Genomic DNA, 20,449 nt, shown 5'->3' with positions numbered 1-20,449 from the left:
GTGATTATTTGACCCCGTTGACCGACACGATTTTATCTTTAACCAATATAAATTTTAAATTATAATGTTTTGATGAATGCAGATACTCTAGTTATATTTAGGATTTTTTAGCATACACTTAAATCATTGTGTGTCGTTGCTTTAATCAAACGGATCTGATTTATTATTCTAGCAGCAGTAGGTATAGTAAAATCTTTACAGAGATAACATTGGAACTAAAATATATAACATTATAATAAATTTATGTGTCATATGTTATATTAAAATAGATGAATTATTAAATATATATTACCAACGTTTTAAATAAAATATTTAATATACTTATTAAAATATATTTACTACGCTGCTATCATTACCGTAACATTGCCCTATATTTAAGCTGCAAAACACATTAATAATATGATATATTTTCAAATATTCATATATTTTTTAGAAAAGAGGAGCAGTCAAAGGTTATATATGGATAGTACAGGCCGTAAATTATACTCCGTAACAAGGAACGGAGTGAGTATAATCATTTCATGCTCCTCTGATGGCCCCCACCTGAATTCTTAACCTGAAACCATCCAACATACTCCGTAGATAGCAGCAGAGGTCTCGAATCCCGTATCTTTTGACCGAACATTTCATTTTGTTCAAGCTCAATATGAAATAAGGAAGTAATCTGAAACCCCATAATTCCATACACCACTGTGCAGCAGTGAGGAACAAACGATTAATTCGGTGACCAATTTCAGTTTCACAAGACTGCAATGAACTCCTATTTCAGTTTCCTGCTAAAAGTCAATAAATAAGTAAATATTTTTCACTCATATAGTGGCAAATACAGGTAATTGTGTGGGCATCTATACATGGGTGGAAATATTCTTGTTTTTTTATTTTATATACAAGATGCATGACCAAAGACAACCGTTCATGCATCAGAAAAGGATAATGAGAAACTAAGACCTATGAACCTACCATTCTTATTTACATCTGTATTCACAAGCTATGGAAAGAACCCTGTACTGTACATCCAAATCTGAATGGATTTCTAACGAAGTCTTCATCTTGAAGAGAAGATGAAGGTTCCATCCTTTGCTCTAAATCGTATAAAAGAAAATCGTAGACTATCCAGAATTGCTTCAATATGTTTGTGAACTAGGCTCTACAATAGTGACATCGACAGAGTGCTTTGAGATGATGATGTTGCTGGCAAGATCCTTTTGGAATTGCTTCACATTTTTAGCTGTGATGATCCTACAAGTGCTCCAGTCATCAGCTTCCATATCAACTCCCAGATATGTGAAATGGTCTTGAATGCTCAAACTCCATGTGGAGATGCACCTGGAAAAAAAATGAGGGAACCGAAGTTACAGAACTGTAGTTAGATAGCTAAAGAGAAACCAAATCTGAGCTGCCAGGGAGTTAAGGACCCTTTGAACCTGCAGCAATTTGGATCTTCGCCGCTGTCATCACATATCCGTTCGGTTATGTTGCCATCAGAATCATTGAGCCATACCTGAAATTTGAACAAGCCTATTATGAGTGTACAGGAACGTAACACCACATCTCCAATAGAATATTTGAATATTTCATTTGGATTGAGTATAACTGGCATGTCTAGGTCTTGATCTTGGCAAGAAATGCAGTAGGATGATATGGATCTAATCATTAGTTTTTAGTATTTTAGGATAAACTTGATTGCTAATTCCACTTTCCAGAATGCTTTACCCAAAAGGCGGAACTTTCCAGAATAGTAGGTTTATACACATTGTCACACAGGTGTGAGAGCATTTAACAACTTGCTACACTAGGCATTAATTTTGTATTAGTGTTAAAAGACATAAAGGTGTTGATGCAAAAGTGCATACATTGTGCTGCATAATAATAAAAATAGATAAAGCCAGGGCCAAGTTAAGTGTAGAAGAAAGCACTCTTAATAAGCTTTATGTGCAAGCTTGTGAAGCATACCTCTCTTGGGAAGTGGTGATAAGTTAGATGGGGAAGAAAGGAGAAATAAGGGGGCAAATGTGGTACAATATCATGTCCATGTGTGACTCGAATCGTGTTTGGTACATATTTAGCGAAGTAAGAGGCAAAAACAGCATTGCCAACACGAGGTTGTCCGAAAGTCATGAGTTGAACATTATCGCTTCCAAGATTGATCTGTGGACAGAGTTGAAGAACAAGAAGACATCAGTTTACACAACAGCTAATGATGACAATTGGAAATTTAATTATGGAAATAATTTGATACAGTGATTACAATCTAGAATGTCTTACAAGAATCTGGAATTTGAACACTGGATGTAGTAGTATTAGTAAAACTTTGGGCCTTGGGGGTACTTACAGCAAGATCAAGCGCACAGAAGGATGCCATGGCTCCTCCCATTGAGTGCCCCGTAACTATAACATTGATATCTCCATATGACTTTCTTGCCTTGTGGACAGCACTTGTGATAGCTAGACGTAAAATTGTGTTATTATAGGAGGAGAAAAATCCACTGTGCACCTTTAAACAGAATAACAAAGATATTTTAGAACAAAAGCATGAACATTTGGTCTTCTTTTAAAAGAGGAGAAAGAAACACTTGTTGGCAATAATAACCTTTGCGTTAGGCATGTTTGGGTAGCTCAGATCAAGCTGTCTCCATATCAAGTCCTTGATCCAATTCTGCACACTGAATAAGCAAATCAAGACACACATCACACGTGAAGAGAGGACAGTAACACACTGCAAAACTAGCGTACCTGTTCTCTTGAGTCCCTCTTATTGCAACAATGATGGCATTCAGATTATGATCAATGCCAACAAATGCCTGTTATATTGCCCACCCACATAGTGCATGCAATATAAATAAGACCTTCAATGTACTCAAATGTCATGGAAAATTTATGATAACTCGATTTGAGATTTTTAAGAGATGAACCTGCAGGCAGTTCTCCACATCCACAATGAGAGATCTCATCTCAAAGCCCTATTTCCAAGGCAGCCACATTAAAACTAGGAACACATTTACTATAAAATAATTTTTCCTAAAGAAAAGGAGAACAAAAGTGCTTCTACGATCCAGTAAGAGAACTGGCAAATCTAAAGAATGAATAATTGAGGAAATTTTGCCCCCAACCATCGGCAACCACCTATGCTTTAATCTGCAGTTAATGAATATCCCTCTAAATATGAATGGAACAGAACAAGCTTGAAGGCTTCTTACTTGAGTCAAGTCATTACACCTTGAGCATGTCCATGTGTACAGAGCTGTTAAATCGGTCATGTACACCTGGAGACAACAAAGAGCCATCAACTAAGTCTCTTTCTCGTCTGTAAGTAGCTAAGTTTATTTTGGAACAAAAGAAGAAAAATGACAGAAAGGTGAATGTCTTATTAAATGCAAATATGGAAAAAATGTTGTTCATGTAATAATAAGGAAAAGTTTCTTACAGCAGAAGCATACTCCACAAGAGTCATGGCAAGAGTGTGGCTATAGTTCAAAGTCTGCTCACAATGCTTGACTGAGAGATCTGTTACAGTGAAAAAAGTTAGCTTCAGTTTTTGATTATGAAAGCGTGAGCACAAACAATGATGATCAACTACATCTACTATATGGAGGCATGCAATAGAAGGACCAACATTGCATTCGGTATTAAACCAAAATTCGACAAATGCAAAGAAAACTGATTAATGATATAGGACCTGTTTGGACATGCTTAAGTGAAGGAAAGTTGATTTCATATTCTCAACTTTAATGGCAGCAAACTTATAGGAGAAGTGGTCCCAGCATCACCTTTCTGGCCTGGTAAGCTAATATCCCCCCACCCCCAACCCACGCACGCACAAAAAATAAGGTGTGGCAAGTGCTAACTAAATCTTGGTGGCAAAATTAAGCCCAATCAAAGTAGGTGTGGTGCAGAAAAAAATGGCTCCATCAGTGAGGTTCTTTATAAAGTAGAACTAAATTAACTCTCACCAAAAGAGGGTCAAGCTTGCATTGGTGAAAGCCAAACTAAAGAATACTGTACAAAGGTTTCAACTATACATATTTCAGGACCCTGAGACCAAGTTTTATGAACGCAAAGAATCCACCAGCTGTAATGAAGTGGAGTTCAAGTTTAAGGAAGCAAGGAAGAAGTTGAGGACTCAATCAATAGATATTAGGTCTAAGGTTCAAAAATGTACTTGGCATAATAGGAATCTCTGTGCATAATCATATATATTATCTTTCTTGCCATAGTCCATCAACTTATCTATTTCCAATGTTGTTTTCTGTCACCCACCAACCCTTGGCTTCCTTTTCAGCAATTAGGACATCAATCAGTAACGATAGGGCAGCAAGAAATTCCAACTGTCACCCACCTACTCTTGCTCATGCATCCCTCAATCACAACGGTTAGTAAATTAGTCAACTAGTCCAGTAACTCCAGCTACTGTTCATTTCATCCCTAACCGACAGCCAAGACCAAAACTTCGTAGTGAGATTGAGGAACAGGACAATCACATACGTCAGCCGCTAGATGCCCCTTTCTCTAGAAAAGTACTCATTTCCAGATATTTGCATAAGCATTGGTCTGGTCTCTCCAATCTAAGTAGTTACTACTATCTTGATTGTTACTGTTCTGCTAAATATTAACCCATTCTCGAAATACATTGAGGCAAACTTAGAACAATAACCCAGCAAGCATCAAAACTGATTAGGGCAAAGAACCACATGAACAACCTCTCCCATGGGAAGCAGTGGACAGCAAGAGCACCAGACCCACCACGCTGACGCATCTCCACCTCTCCATGAACCTACAGAGTACAGACACATCCAAACCAAAGCTCCCGTCAAATCAATCTGACTGAATCATAACGCAGCACAAAAAAAAAAGGAAAGAAAGAACGAAAAAAGAACCCAAATTGGTGAGCTTCGAAATGCAGAGAAAAGAAAAGGGGGCGAAGAATCCCAGGATCGAACTGGACAATCAACCAAAGCTATAGCCTTGCATCGTATGAGCAAATAAGGGAAGAAAAAAAATAACAAATTTAGGGGTGAGAAAGGAAGCTTAAGGGCAAAGAATTTGACCTCATGGGGAGGGAGAAATACCTCCAAGATTGCAAGAACGAGAGAGTCCACTGGGATTGATGGATGAACAGACGAGGAAGCGAGCGAACGGCAAGTTTTAATGCGGAGTGGGAGCCTCGCAGTCGCTTTCCCGGCGCTGTGTTTGGTTTGGAGGGAGAAGGCATGAGAGGAGAGAATATGCGGCTCTCGCTCCTCCGGTTATCCTGCCAATGCCAAGGCCCGAAGACGGTGGGACAAAAAGATAAACGTGGAATCAAGTTTGTTTTCTCAAAAGGATTATGCTTATCATATTATAAGTTAAAATTTAAGATTTTAATATTAAATTTAGAGTTGATTTTATAGTTTTATCCTATATACTTTTTTAATATTTTCTATTAAATTACTAAGGTGGTGTTTGGTTCTTTAGTCCTAGAACTAACAATTAGTAACTAAAATCTTTAGCCACTACTGTTTGGTTAGAGGGACTAAAAGAGACTAAAAGTGTATCATATATAGAAATTTTTATTAGAGGATTGGTGTGAAAGTAAGTTTTAGTCCCAATAAGTACCTATGGAAGAGACTAATAGACTAATATAATTTTAGTCACTCTTGTTTGGGTTTTTAGGGATAGAGAGACTAATAGATTAAACCAAACAGGGCCTAAGAGAACATATATAACAATTTTATTTATAAATTATTTTTTATTTATAAATAGATTGTTTCGTATTTCCCCTACAGAAACAAAACGATGGCCAGCATGAGCTTTTGTTGTCATGTGATTAGTATATTGTATTTTTGCTGCTGAATCCTGATTTGTTCAACGATATCTCGCAAGAAAATCGTGCAACTTTCATTAGAAAACAGAGGACTGAATAACCTGAAGGAGTTGCAAACAAATCCAAACAGCGTGTTTTTCATAAAAACTGCTCATAGTATTGTATTAAAACATCAAATAAATCTTTTTAAATTTGCACTATCTAGTCCTTAACTAATTACTATGTGACAATAGTCATTTTTATTGCGTACAGCTAAATTATGTGGTTTTAAATATATATATATATATATATATAAGTTAAAAAACAAATTAAATATATTTTTATGTTCGTACAATAGTCAGCGAGGCGATCGATCACATGGAGAGGGGGCGGCGCCGGCTGTCCGTCGCTGGCAGCTCCAGCGAGGCTCGATGCGACGCGTGGAGAAAGAAACGCCGGCGATCTCCTCTCCTAATCGGGAACGCCACCCTAGGCAACCAAAACATGGCGACCAAGACCTGCTCGCTGATCGCCATGAGATCAGAGAGGCTTGCAAGAAAGAGATTGCCCCCCGCTACCAACGCCTGGTTTCCCCACGTCTTCTCTCCGCCGATGCTTTCTTATTCGCGAAAATTTCGCCAAAATTTTTAGGTTAGATGCTGTATCAGAGGGTGAAAGATTATTTCAACGACTAATTAAAAAAATTAATTATAGAGGGTCTAATTACATAGGGTATAAGAAAATCACGAGATGAATATTTTAAGCCTAATTAATTTGTTATTGGCACATGGGAGTTACTGTACCAATTATGACTAATTATGGACTAATTACGTTTAAAAGGTTCGCGTCGTAAATTCCTTCTAAACTGCTCTATACATATGTCCAAAGATTCGATGTGAACGGTGAATATGAAATTTTTTTGGAACGAAAAACAGGACCTTATAGTTTTTTCATCCCACGGTAACTTCAATTTCTTTTCTGTCTTCGCGCTTAATTTATCTTCGGTTAGGTTAGCTCGTTTTCTTCAAATATTTTATAAAACAAATTATATATATTATTTTAGAAAAATAAATAAATCTAATTTTTAATTTTTGCAATGATTAATAATTAATTAATTGTATCCTAGTTAAGATTATTATTTCGCGTGCGGCTAATGAGCCGAAACTCACAGCTGATTAGAACGTGGTGTTCATCCTTACTAATTTCATTTGTTATCCAAATGCTTTATTTTAAAGTAATTATTATATCGGAGCATGAGAAAATAGGATACGAGTTCATTAGAGTTTAGAAAAGCAGCGAAGTTTATCGGTGTTTAGAAAAGTGAGACTGCACGAGATAAGTTCAGTGGAATTTACCCTCAGGTATTGTTTTTTCTAACGCATGTACTTATAAATAAATATTTTTCCAACTTAAATTTAAATATAATTTCAGGTTTTTTATAATAGTTTTTTTTCGAACATTTTCTTCTAAACCACTATCGATAAATTATTTTAAATAATCGCAAAATAAGCCCAGCAGAAACAGGAGACTGCACGCAACGAGGCCCGATCCGGTTGGCCCTGCGAGGCCCATATCGGAGGGAACCAGTAGCACAGGCTGATGGGCCCACCCAATGCATGCAGTAAGGCCAGACCATCATCTGGTGGGCCGACCCAGAATATAGAGTACTGAGGAGTGAAGGCCTGTACAGACAGCCCACGTCGTCGTTAGTAACATACTGTAACAGGCTAACGGTAATCACAGAGTTAGTTACTATCATTCGTCTTATTTAAAAATTTAGTACAAATATAAAAAATAACAAATTATGCTTAAAGTTTCTTTTGATAATAAAGTAAGTCACAAGCAAGATAAATGATGTTTTCATAATTTTTTGAATAAGACAAATGATTAAACATTGTAACCAAAAAAGTCGAACATCTTGTATTATGAAACGGAGAGAGGAAGTACCACGAGAGGCCATCGAGGAATAAACTTCAGTTAGTTGCGACGATGGTTCGTAAATGAACGTATTATGACAACATGCATATATATAGTTGATAAAAATAAAAATTTATTTATTTAATTATAGTAGAAAATTATTGTCATGGTAGATCTGAAGACCAGGTAATAATCTAAAACGACAATAATTATTAAATCGGAAAGAGTAGCTATTACAAACTTAAAAAATGATTAATATGATTTTGAAATAATTTTTATACATAATATATTTAAAAACACATGATATATGCATGCACGTAGATTATTACTACTACTACAAGAATGCTGCTTAATTAATTAAAGGCGCTTAATTATGGGGACAAAAAAAATGGAAGCTCATATTATGATATGAAACTGAGTATAATTGCGGGACGGTCACGCACGAAACCCGCGACGACGTCCGTGGCCAGCTAGAAAAGCGGCATGCACCGACTGGCTGCAGCGGTGTGACGCAGCACCGCTAGCTTGAAGCATCGCATGCAGATGCAGCCACCACCGGCTACGTAGCGCTGCCGGATGATGTTGCACGCCGATGATGATCGATGACCTGTCTCCACGCCCAACTGCAAGTTAATTTAATTAATTATCATGAGATGGTATATACTTAGAGTATGTACATGTCCCATATTAACGGTGGGCGGTCAATCTGTCACCTATCACAATCAACTTTCTGACAGATGAGATCGTCCTAGTTAATTGCCGAGACGGTATTTTAGTTTATCCTAACTAGCCTAATAATCATAGCTAGTTAACGCGGGACTCATTAATATAGTAAGATGGCTAAAAAAAACAAATTAGTCGAGCTGTTTCTTTATCCACACCCCTAGAGCGGTGGTACAACACAAATTCAGCCTAGAGCGGTGGTACAACACAAATTCAGCCTAGATTTACGTTTTCAACAGAAACCTATGAAAATTTTGAACAGTTTTTGATGAACTCAAATCTGAAAAATAAAATAAAATTCGACCAAAAACAAATCAAGATTTATCAAAAGTTAGCCAAAGCATATGATATATCACAAAGGGGATTAGAATCTAGCACTCAATCGAAAATGCAAACACGCTCCAATTTCTATCTCGTGTATACCACCTGGACACGCACACGCACACGCACGCTGTCAGCTATGTGCACGCATGCGTGTACACGTACGTTGGATCGGCTGCGCGGCGTGGCAGCGGGGAGCTGGTGAGATTTGTCACCTAGCTTTGCTTTGCTTCAATTCCCCAACCGATCGATAGAAAAAAAAAATTGCCACGTAGACCAACGCCACGCGCGCGCACGCACGTGCAGAGATCGATCACCGATGACGTGGCGCCATGTGTACGAACTCATACCTCAGGATCATAAAAGAAAACGTGCGTTAGCTACCTCGCTAGCTAGCCCGATCGATGAGTCAGCTTGATCAGCTAGCTGCATACGTGGCACCTGCCACGTGGCCTGCACGCGTCGCGTGATATATATATCTATCGAGCTGACCGAATCGATCGGTCGCGCCCCGTTTCCAGTGATCGGTGCAGTTCGTGTGTTTTTTCATTCACAAAAGATAAAATATTATTTAATAATATAAAGGATGAAATTAAATATATAAAGATATGATATGATGATAGATTTTCATATATAAATATTTTATAAAAAAATATGTTGTTTAATAGTTTGAAAAGTTTGGGCGTAAAAGACAAATAATATAGGGGAAAAAGAAGATAGCCGAAGGCCGTTTTCAGCTGCTGGTTAGTTAGTGCATGCATGCACATCTAACTTCACGCAATGCACTTCTAACCCAGCTAGATATCTTCGTAGCTACCAACTTAACGAAAAGAAAGTGCCTTTAATTAGGATGACAAAGCATTTTATAAATGGCTTTACATATCTGCACGCATGAAGCTAGTTAAGTTGTGAGGAATTAAGGTATAATTAATTATTTAATGATACTCTTGTCAAATTACTAAAGATGACATAGGTAGCTAGATTAATCACTTGAAGAAATTCTGGGACTTGAACCTTAAGAAAAAAGTATGATCTTTATTCGTGATGAGTTAATAATATATGCCCCCTTTAGGCAGTGTAAATCGGTTTCATAATGTAAGATTTTTGTTTAGATTCGTATGAATGTTAATATATCTATATATATGTAAAATATATACACTCAATAATATTATGGAACACACATGTGTATAAAGAAATTACCAAAAAGAAAAAGTATTATCTCGATGCGATTATGATACACGCATATAGGTCACTAATGTTATGTTGTAATAATTTATAATGCGACAAATAGCATCACGGGATGCACGCAAAACGTCTACCGAGAGATAAATTGTGTGTTGGGTAGGACTCCCACGCGCCAGTGTTGCGTGCCATTACTACCCACATCCACGCACGACTATAAGTAGTGATGATCTATCATTTCCTCTTGAACGTAAATCGTGCATCGTCGTTATCTTTATGTGCCACAATATATCGATACCACGAGGGTGAACTTGATAATATGCCGCTTTGTTCTTCTGAAGTCGCAATCTTGTAGTATTCCCTTCCTATCTCAATTCATCTTATGTGTTATTTATATCAAAGTTCCACACACATAGATCATGAATAATATGGTTCTCCTAGCTATGTTCCGATTTCCATCTTGTGTTGTTTATTATACATTGAATTTTGTTGACGATTTACACTTTCATTCATCTCATATCTCGTTCTAATTCGTATTGGTATCCTGTCCCAGATGGTATCTATGGATCATGTCTTCGGATAATTGCTGGCCCTTAATTATGATGATTTTACTCCTTCAAGAAAAGGTATGCTGCTGTTTTGAACTACTTACAGCTGCATCAGCCAGCACAAGCGAAAGTACATCCTCATATGTATTATGTTGCAAGTAATTTCCTTAATTTCATTTGCACATGTTCTTAACTATGGGAGTATACCCGGTGAAAACCATCGAGTAAGTGGAAACCATATCTAATTAAAGGTTTTATAAATTCATGAATATATATATATATATATATATATATATATATACCGGTTTTCATTTGTTCGATGGTTTTCACTCTTCAGTATATCAATATTATTTTCTCCTCGATTATTTATATCATGTTTGTAATGCAGAAAAAATGGAGGAATTCCACAAGAATTTCATTCAATCCAGACATGATTCAAGAAAAAATGCCATGTTTAAAACGGGGTGTTATACAACTTGAGTTTCGTATAGTTCATATATATTATGTAGAGTTCTTGAAATAATTCAACTATAGATAATTAATTGTTTTATTTGGCTATTTTATCACTAGGAATAATTTTTATAAAGTGATTTTAACATTAATTATTGAAAACTCAAAAAGAAATGGAAAGTGGGGAAAACTAATGGGCAGCCAAAATTCATGATGAACTTTGATTTGGAAGTACATATGTACCTTTACACGTTGCACGAATAAGACACTGTATAACAACAATACATATACATATACCAAGCCAGTTTAATTTGCTTTAATCACATCAAGAGAGGGGTTTGTACAAAATACACATCGACCTTCCTCATTGCAAAATAATTAATTAAGCCATTGCTTAGCCATCCCCTACCAACCACAACATGGATATACACGCTAATACGTAATCTCTCACACAAAAAATCCTCATGGAATTGAGGAAGGGTGTAGATCGATGTCAGTTTAAAGATGTGCAACAAACATAAAGTTCTTATAGTCTTGAAAGTAAAGCACAAAATGGACAAAAAAATCCTACTCATCCAATGCAAAACTCCAAGCACCACATCCCCTATAAATACACATCCACACACACACCCCACAAAACCAACACACACACAAAAGAAAAGCATCACATACACAAGCATTAGTGAGTTCATTAGAAAATGCATCATCATCAATAACAATGGTTCTAAGTTTCTAACATGCGTCTAGTCTAGTTTGTAGCATTTGGTGTAGAGAGTGTAGTGAGCTTGCATAGATTTGCATCCATGGCGATGCCTGATGTGTTTGCACAGGCTAGCATCGCGAGGGTGGTTCAGAGGCATGATCATCAGGTGTTCGTCGCCGACAGCGCCGGCGCCGGCGCCGGCGGGTGGGGCGCGTGGGCGCACCGCGGCCACCGCCTGTGGGCGTCCATGTCGGAGGAGTTCTGGATGCACGTGTACAAGGTGCAGCGGTGCCCGCGGTCGTCGAGCCACGACTGGACGGCGTGCCCCTACGCCCACAAGGGGGAGCGCGCGCGCCGCCGCGACCCGCGCCGGTTCGCCTACGCCGCCGTGTCGTGCCCGGACTTCCGCGCGCCGCAGCCGGGCGCCGTGCCGAGCTGCGTCCACGGCCTCCGCTGCCGCTTCTCCCACGGCGTCTTCGAGCTCTGGCTGCACCCGGCGCGCTTCCGCACCCGCATGTGCTCCGCCGGCGCGCGGTGCCCGCGCCGCATCTGCTTCTTCGCGCACGGCGCCGCCGAGCTCCGCGACGACCCCAACTCCATAGCGTCCGCCATCCTGACGCCGCTGCTGCCGCTTCCGCCGCCGCGGCCGCCGCTGACGACGACGACGACTCTTCCTCCCATTCTCAAACGAGCTGACCATCCCACTGTTTCTGCTGCCCATGACCATCACCTTGATGTACTCGAAGAGGCCATGAGAACTAGGCTTCACTTGTATTCTTCCAATGCTGCCGCCGCCGCCGCCACCACGCCGGCGGCGAACGGCGAGGGTTCATCTGTCGGGAGGAGGTGCAGCTGCAGCCGCTGCGTGGAGGAGGAAGAGTCGCTGCTGACTGGCTACCCGCATTATGATCTCATCATGGACTTGGTGAACAACTAGAGGTGATCAATCAATCATCGATGAAGTGCTTTGATACATGCATGCATGCATATATTGTTATGTACTCCCTCTATATGCTAATGTATAACATTGGCTAATTTAAAAATGAACTAGCCAAAGTCATAAAAAAAATTTAGAGGGAGTAGTCAATAATTATTTTTGTTTTTTCTCTTGGTGTAGATATGAATGCTACATACATACTCTTGGAAGCCATGAAGATTGCCAAAATGGAGTACCTTGAGCGATTTTGGCTTGCTTAATTAAAAGTTGACACTCTATTCATGTATCATGTTTATGTTAATTTTTACTTGCGAAGTGTAAGCGCATGCATGCGTATAGATATTTATAGTATTATGTTGTGATACAAGTGACTATTATTTTCTTAGTAAATATATATAACCGTCCGTTTTGATATTATAAGATGTTTTGGTCCTTCTAAACGGAAGAGTATTTCTTTGGAACTTATGTAACTTATTTTTAGGCATGTGCAGTTGTAAACACATAAATTTCTCAAATTAAGGAGACCATATGCAATGGCGGGTCATCAACAACGTTATAATAGAACAAAACCCCATAATTTGTATCATATGGATATACGGAGTTGTAAATGCCAGTAATATGGCATACGTACTCTATCTTCGCGGGTAGCCGGAGAGCCGGTCAACTGCCTTGGGGAATGGGGATATATAGAGATACGTCAGTCTTAGCCATTGAGTATGTTTGGAATGCGTACACGTCGGAGAATGCTGTGTCTTTGTCGCTAGTATGAAAATGGTTTGCTTTTTTTACGTTGACTAGTACTACTCCGGTCTCAAATGACTTTATTGTCCTTCACTTGTATTACGTTGGAACATATAAATCGCTTTGTTTGTGAGATATATTATTCATTATCAATGGAACATAAGAAAAACTAGTTCAAGTTAACTACTCCGTCCGTAAAAAAAAACGAATTCTCTGGTTTCCGTGTCCAACATTTGATCATCTGTTTTATTTGAAAAATTTTTAGAAAATTAAAAAAAATTAGTCACACGTAAAGTACTATTCATGATTTATCATCTAATAAAAACAAAAATATCAATCGCAAAAATATTTTGAATATGACGAAGAGTCAAAAATTAAAGGTAAAAAGTGAAAAATTGGTTTATTTTGGGATGGAGGGAGTAGAAGCTAGTCCTAAATCAATTTATGTTTAGTAAGAGTTGAGAAGGATAAGTCCTAAAACAGAGTAATAGAATAGTACATGATTAATTAATTATTAATTATTAAAAAATAAAATAGATTAATATTATTTTTTAAAATAACTTTCCTATAGAAAATTTTTGCAAAAAATACACCGTTTACCAGTTCAGAAAGCGTGCGAGGGGAAAACGAGAGATACAAGTTAATTTAGCCATGCTTGCGAACGCGACCTAAATTGACTTTGTCGACGATTGGGATCGACGATAAACTTATAGGGCGGCTACCGAGCTCGGAATTCGATGGCTAATGATGAAGAGGGGAACGATTTACCCAGGTTTAGGTTCTCGACGTGGTGAGATAATACCTTACTTGGATTTTCGTTGCCCTCAAGTGACTCACTTGTATTTGTATGCACTTACCATTTGTACTTGTCGCATATAGGTGTACCTTTATATATGTGATGCATATATGTCTTCTAGTACAGGACAAATTGCCACATTTTTTTCTTTTTTGGTATAGCAACTGTTAATAGAAATTTCCTACTCTGCACATTCTAATTTTTCAGAGTTATTTAGCATGCAGAAAACCAAATCACAAAAAGGGGAAAAAGAATAATTTTGCAGAACATGTATATATTTACACGGCACTGCAAATTTATCTCGGCGTGATCATGCTAATGCTGATGTTGCACGCCGACGGCGGCGCGCCGCCGCCGCCGCCGCCGCCGCCGGGGCGCACGTTGAAGTAGGCCGAGTGGTTGGGCTCCGGCAGGCTCGCCTGCTCGTTGCTGCCCAGCATCTTCACCACGCCGTCCATGGCCGGCCGGTCTTCCGCGTCCTCCTGAACACACAGGAGCGCCACCTGCATGCACGCCCTGATCGACGCATGGTGCCTGCCGTCTCCCAGGCACTCGTCGACCAGCTCGCGCCACCTGCCGTCCTTCCACAGCAGCCAGGCCTGTCAAAAGATTAATTTCAGAGTGATGATCAGATCCAGACAAGTGATCATAGATATTGCACAGCTGATTAATGGATTCCAGGATGATTATACTGACATATGCGATGAGACAGTATAGCTTTCCGTCGTTGTATCGGTATGAACCTCCAGTCCTCTTCCCACTGATGATCTCCAGAATGAGGACGCCCAAGCTGAAAACATCTGCTTTGCTCGAGCAAACTCCATCTAAGGCATACTCCGGAGCTATGTATCCACTGAAATTAGTGAAAACAAATGGTTGATTAGTAATCTTCAGGTTACAAAAACCAATATGAATTACTGGCACTCGATCTAAATTCAGGTGTTGGGTGTATGCATGGATCACAGCATCAGTAATGCTGATCAAGTAGTAACTTGGGACTGATTCTTACATGGTGCCGACGATTCTGGTAGTACTTGACTGCGCTGCATTTGAGCCGAAAATCCTGGCGATGCCGAAATCTGAAATCTTGGCGTTCAGCTCGGCATCCAGCAGAATGTTGCTCGCTTTCAGGTCCCTGTGGACGACGCAGACTGTCGAGTGCTCGTGAAGATAGAGCAGCCCTTGGGATATCCCGTTGATTATGTGGAGACGTTTAGGCCAGTCTAGCAATTCTCGTTTAAATTTATCTGAAAATTTTGAAATGACAAGTATGATCAATCTGATACTGTATGTACATGAAGCAGAAGTAGTTTTTTTTTTTTTTGGGGGGGGGGGGGGACTTCTCATCGTTTCATGCATGGCATCTAAATAATATCAACAAACTTCAAGGAAAAAAAACTGACCTATGCTATCATATTTGATATTTTGGTTTCAACTTACATAGCCTTGAATGCATTATGTATTAGTCATCTTGTTAAATTTTTAATAGCTTTTTGATGATCTGTAAAAACGAAATAACATTCCCCTCAAGAGAAAAAAAATACTTCCTCATACATGAAGGTATACTCAGTGTGCAAATGAAGAAGAGTGGGCATTGAATCAGTACCAAAGATAAACATGTCTAGGCTTTTGTTCGGCATGTACTCGTACACGAGTATCTTCTCCTCGTCTCCTTCGATGCAACAGCCCAGTAGCCTGACCAGATTCCTGTGCTGAAGCCTTGCTACAAGCTGTATTTCGTTCTTGAATTCTAGTAGACCTTGTCCAGAGCATGCTGCAAGCCTTTTTGCTGCTACTTCAGGTCCACCAGGCAGTTGACCCTGGAGTTATAATTGCTTAACATTAGTGCCAGAGCTAAGAGATTTTTTTTTATTTTAAGAAATGGACAGTGTTCAATTTGGTTGCACGTTTGTTTTTGTTACTTCCTCCGTTTCAAGTTACTTTGGTCAAAGTTAAACCGCTTTAGTTAATTAAGTTTGACTAAGTTTATATAAAAATAATAACATTTACGACTCAAGACACACATATTATGAAAATATATTAAATTATAAATATAATAAAACTAATTTGATGTCGTATATATTATTATATTTATCTATAAATTTAATTAAACTTAAAATAGTTTGAAGTCAAAGTCAACTTATAAGTTGAACGAAACGGGAGAGAGCAGTGAATAGGCATGTTTGACTCTGAAGTCTGAACTTACTTTATAGACGGATCCGAAACCACCTTTTCCGAGCAAACTTTCACTTGAGAAATTATTTGTTGCATCTTTTATTTGAGAGAAGTCATACAGTGAAAAGCCCGAGTTGCCTTCCTCTAACCTCCAGAGAGTTATTACGTTCTGTACTGCCATGGACAGCCTTCGCAGCTCTGATCTTACTCGTGCTGAAACAGTTATATGCAGTTGAAAATGTTAGGTGCAGATGCAAATCATAAGTAAGAAAATAAAAAAGTGGACTCACATTATCCATTGAACATGCAGTTGGTGTTTTACTGACATCTACTCTAAGGCCTTTTGAATCACATCAATGACAAATTGAGTAATAGAAAAAACATAGAATTCTGATAGAAATATAAGTGTAAAACAGAGAATTATAAAACACAGAAAAAATGTAGGAAAAACCGTTTAGTGGATCACAGAAAAAACACAGGAATTTAAGGAGAGATAAAGACTCAAAAGATTTTTTCCATGAGATTCTGCCTCTTGTTAAATTTCCACTGAAACTTATATGGGAAGAGGCATTCCATAGAAATTTTATAGAATTTCATAGGGTTCATTTGATTCAAAGGGTTTTATAAGAAAAAATTTTATAGGAATGAAATCCTTTGAAATTGTTATGAATTTTCTTTGAATCAAAGGGGGCCTAAGAGTTCGCATGGAAATGGCACCTAGTACATATACAGTAATAATACAAAAGAGAGCCCTTGTTTAAAAAAGTGTTGGCAGTACTAATTTTAAACAACAAAAATGTATTATGTATGCTACCTCTTCTTCTCCGTTTCTTGACCTCTCTGAAGAGAAAGATGCAGGAGATGCATACTGCTACACCGGCAACTGCAAGGATGATTGGCCATGTCTTGGCTGCACGTAACGGAACGCAAGCCAGATGATCATCGATTAGTAATGGTCGTTTCTTCAGCGAGTGAAAGTGCTATTTTCCACCAGTAAAATTAAGCTAAGTTCAGTCGATCTTACATTTACCACCAGAATTAGGAGCCGGTTGTTCTGCACCGCAACCAAAATCATCCAGGAATCAAGCAACGTAAAGAAACAAATTAGACAGATACTTCCACTTGGAAAAAAAGTTTGCATTTCTGCAGACTGACATGCTGCATATGCATGGACAGCGAACGGATGCCAATTTCTTGAGGGTATGTCCTCTCTTTTTTAAAAAGTGTGATCCAAATAGTTTTAAGAAAAAAAATTAAATTATGACATGTGATATATTCTACTACCATGCAAATCCAAATTCAACATTTACGGGTCACAACAAAAACAACAACTATTTGTAAAAATAAAATTTGAAATTATGTGTTAGAGTGATTATTAAGAATTAATACGTCTCGTCAAATGTTTTCAAAACTATTTAGACGGCATGCAAAATAACAGAAGATATGCATCGGAGAGACTAGAACACTTTACCAGCTGGAGAACTAAGGTTGGGCTGCTTCTGAAGATGCAGCGTCCTGTTGTCTATGTGGAAGAAGGAGTTCGACGACATCTCGTAGCGCAGGAGGCAGCGAACTCCGAGCACTCTCCCGCCGATCTGGCTCGCGTTCAGCATCCGCGGCATCTCGGCGACGATGCGCTGCAGGCAGGCGCGGCAGCGGCCGGGATCCATGTCGCGGGTGCACTGCACTAGCGCGTACACCATCGAGCCGCCCTCCTGGAACCACGAGTCGCCGGTGCCGTACCTGTCCGGCTGCGCCGCGGCGTCGTCGGCGGTCGCGTTCAGCAGCGCCGCAACGTGCTCCCGGAACCGGCCGGCGACGGGGCCGTCGACCAGGTTGGTGTTGTTCAGCGCCCACTCCGGCTCGTTGCCGTACCCGGAGACGAAGTCCATGCCGGAGAACCGCAGCTGGAAGCGGTCGTAGTAGAGCGTCACGTTCTTGCGGAGCTCGCAGAGCGAGCCGCCGCCCGTCGTCGTGGTGTTCGCGGCCATGGCGGCGTCGAACGTGTCCCTCAGGTAGCCCGTGCAGAGGGGCCCCCTGGAGTCGCCGCGGCAGAGCGCGACGCCGTAGACGACGTCCGGCGCGGCCCCGAACGAGCCGGCGGCCGAGCCGTAGTCCGTCGCGTTCTTGATGAGGTCCGCGGCGAGCGCGGCGAGGTTGGACCGGTAGGTGCTGTTCGGCGCGTACGTCCCGTCCACCGTGCCGGGGCAGTGGTAGTAGAACGGGGCCTCACCGCCGGCCGCCGTCGGCGATGTCGGCGCGTAGCATATGATCAGGAGCAACAGCACGAGCTGGATAGCCATCTTGTTCAACCAGCTGATCGAGAGTGTATCATCAAACTAAACTTAGACTATATATATAGCGTCGTCGTCTCGGGATATACCAAGAACACAGAACACTTGATCGATAGCAGCATCGAGCTAGCAAATTATTGTCACAGAGTTGACCCATGCAACATGCTATAGAGTATATACAAATCTAAGCATATCTAACCCCTGGTTTCTAAATCCTGACCGATGCAGGCAGATAGCACAAATTATTGTCTCGACGAAAGCGACCCCAGGAATTGTACGAGAAATTTCTTGGGATTTGAGCAAACCATGTTAGGAACTTCCCAGTTGACAAACTGAAGCATCAAATACTGCACTAGGCCATTCCCGACTTCCCTACTGATCGAGCATCAAACTGAAGTATCAAATATAAGCATTTTTCCTTAAGAAGATAGTATGAGGTATAACTATTTTCTATATAAAATTTGATATCTAAAATACCGAATTTTATATATAAAATAGTGGTATCTCCGGTTACCTTCTCAAGGACGGTAAAATTACTCATCAAATACTGCATTAGTTCGTCCATGATTTGTGATGCTGAGAACAAGAAGTGGCTGCATCGAATGCGTTTGTTTTAAGTTTTGCAGATAAAGTTGCAACGACGCGCCGTAAGTTATCAGATACCGATATATAGGCAAGTAAATAATTGTGTGTACTGTCATCTTATGATACAATCGAAAGTCCATCGTCGACAAGCCGGTCATGGTTTGGGCTTCTGTTCAAACGACGAAAAATTCAGATAAGCTTTCGTACGTGGTTACGCTACAGAGTAGTAAAAAAAAAGGCTGTAATTGGGTTGCTCTTTGAGTTTGGTTGTTAGTTGGGTCGAGTATTAGTATATTGTGTTTTTTAAATCTTCTTTTGCGGGGGAGTATTAGTGTATTCTCGTCCTAGTCAGACATGTTGAATACTGTCATTTGTATATTTAGCCATATGTCATTGCGAGTAAATTGCCCTAGGCTAGTGATCTAGTGTAGTACTACTACATTGTTATGGACTACCACGGAGTTCTGTGTTATGCATGGACCACGTAATTAAGAAGTTGCAAGTGCTTAACATATGAGGGTGTTAAATTGGGAAAATGAAACTTTTGGATGTCACATCGAAGGTTTGATCGGACGTCGAAAATATTTTTTGACAAGAATGAAAAAAATGAATTTCACGGCTCAGCGGGAAACCACGAGACCTATCTTTTGAACTTAATTAATCCGTCATTAGCATATTTAGGTTAATGTAGCACTTATGGCTAATCATGAACTCATTAGGCTCAAAAGATTCGTCTTACAATTTCTCTTATAGTTATGTAATTAGTTTTTTTATTTCATTTGTGTAGAATGCTTTATTTAAATGTCTGAAGATTTGATGTGATTTTTTTGAAAAAAAATTAAGAACTAAACGGGGCCTATATAGATGAGGAGGAAAGTCCATCAGAAAGTCAACAAGACTTTCTTTCTTTTTGAGGGAATTGGTGGTGGGTTGAGGGGCGGGGTTGACTTTCTCTTGCAGAGCGGATCTCTAGGGATCTCTTCCGCAATGCACCTACTCGCCCAATGTAGAAGGATCTGGACCGTGATGGCAAACCAACGTAGTTACCGCAATTTACAGCCGATCCTTACTATTTTACAGAGAACAAGGTTTTTATATATAGCAAAATTGGACAAAATTAGAGAAAAGTGGAGGCTTCTCATATCTAGAGCCATCTGCAGATTAGATTAATTAATAGGCTACGCAACGTAGCATGGTATGTATTATGTTGTAATCCATGTTTACTGCATACCGTATTACCGTGTATGATCATATCTCGTACATTCATTTATCTCCTAAAATACATATGTGCATATAGT

The 20,449-nt window shown here is 39.6% G+C and overlaps 3 protein-coding genes across 3 annotated transcripts; 1 reads left to right on the top strand and 2 right to left on the bottom strand.

Annotated features, from left to right (window-relative positions):
- Positions 1-824: 824 nt before the first annotated feature.
- Positions 825-5,189, bottom strand: LOC102701367 (lipase-like). Its single transcript, XM_006658021.2, has 11 exons — positions 5,046-5,189; positions 4,698-4,771; positions 3,425-3,504; positions 3,198-3,263; positions 2,913-2,960; positions 2,734-2,801; positions 2,591-2,663; positions 2,333-2,494; positions 1,954-2,148; positions 1,425-1,501; positions 825-1,326 (listed from the first exon to the last, which is right to left on the bottom strand). Exons 1-11 carry the CDS (start codon positions 5,048-5,050, stop codon positions 1,125-1,127), a joined length of 1,050 nt encoding a protein of 349 aa, XP_006658084.1. The 5' UTR covers positions 5,051-5,189; the 3' UTR covers positions 825-1,124.
- A 6,534-nt stretch (positions 5,190-11,723) lies between these two features.
- Positions 11,724-12,560, top strand: LOC102702306 (zinc finger CCCH domain-containing protein 10-like). Its single transcript, XM_040526343.1, has one exon. The coding sequence runs from the start codon at positions 11,724-11,726 to the stop codon at positions 12,558-12,560; it is 837 nt and encodes a 278-aa protein (XP_040382277.1).
- A 1,833-nt stretch (positions 12,561-14,393) lies between these two features.
- LOC102702028 (putative receptor-like protein kinase At4g00960) lies at positions 14,394-17,827 on the bottom strand. The gene is made up of 8 exons (XM_006658882.3): positions 17,744-17,827; positions 17,297-17,326; positions 17,087-17,182; positions 16,304-16,485; positions 15,704-15,917; positions 15,107-15,344; positions 14,794-14,950; positions 14,394-14,696 (listed from the first exon to the last, which is right to left on the bottom strand). The coding sequence occupies exons 1-8, from the start codon at positions 17,820-17,822 to the stop codon at positions 14,394-14,396; spliced, it is 1,299 nt and encodes a 432-aa protein (XP_006658945.3). The 5' UTR covers positions 17,823-17,827.
- Positions 17,828-20,449: the final 2,622 nt, after the last annotated feature.

Source organism: Oryza brachyantha, chromosome 7 (assembly GCF_000231095.2).
Source record: "Oryza brachyantha chromosome 7, ObraRS2, whole genome shotgun sequence".
NCBI lineage: Eukaryota > Viridiplantae > Streptophyta > Magnoliopsida > Poales > Poaceae > Oryza > Oryza brachyantha.
The sequence above is the reverse complement of the archived record's forward strand: the minus strand, read 5'-3'. Positions and strand labels throughout refer to the sequence as shown.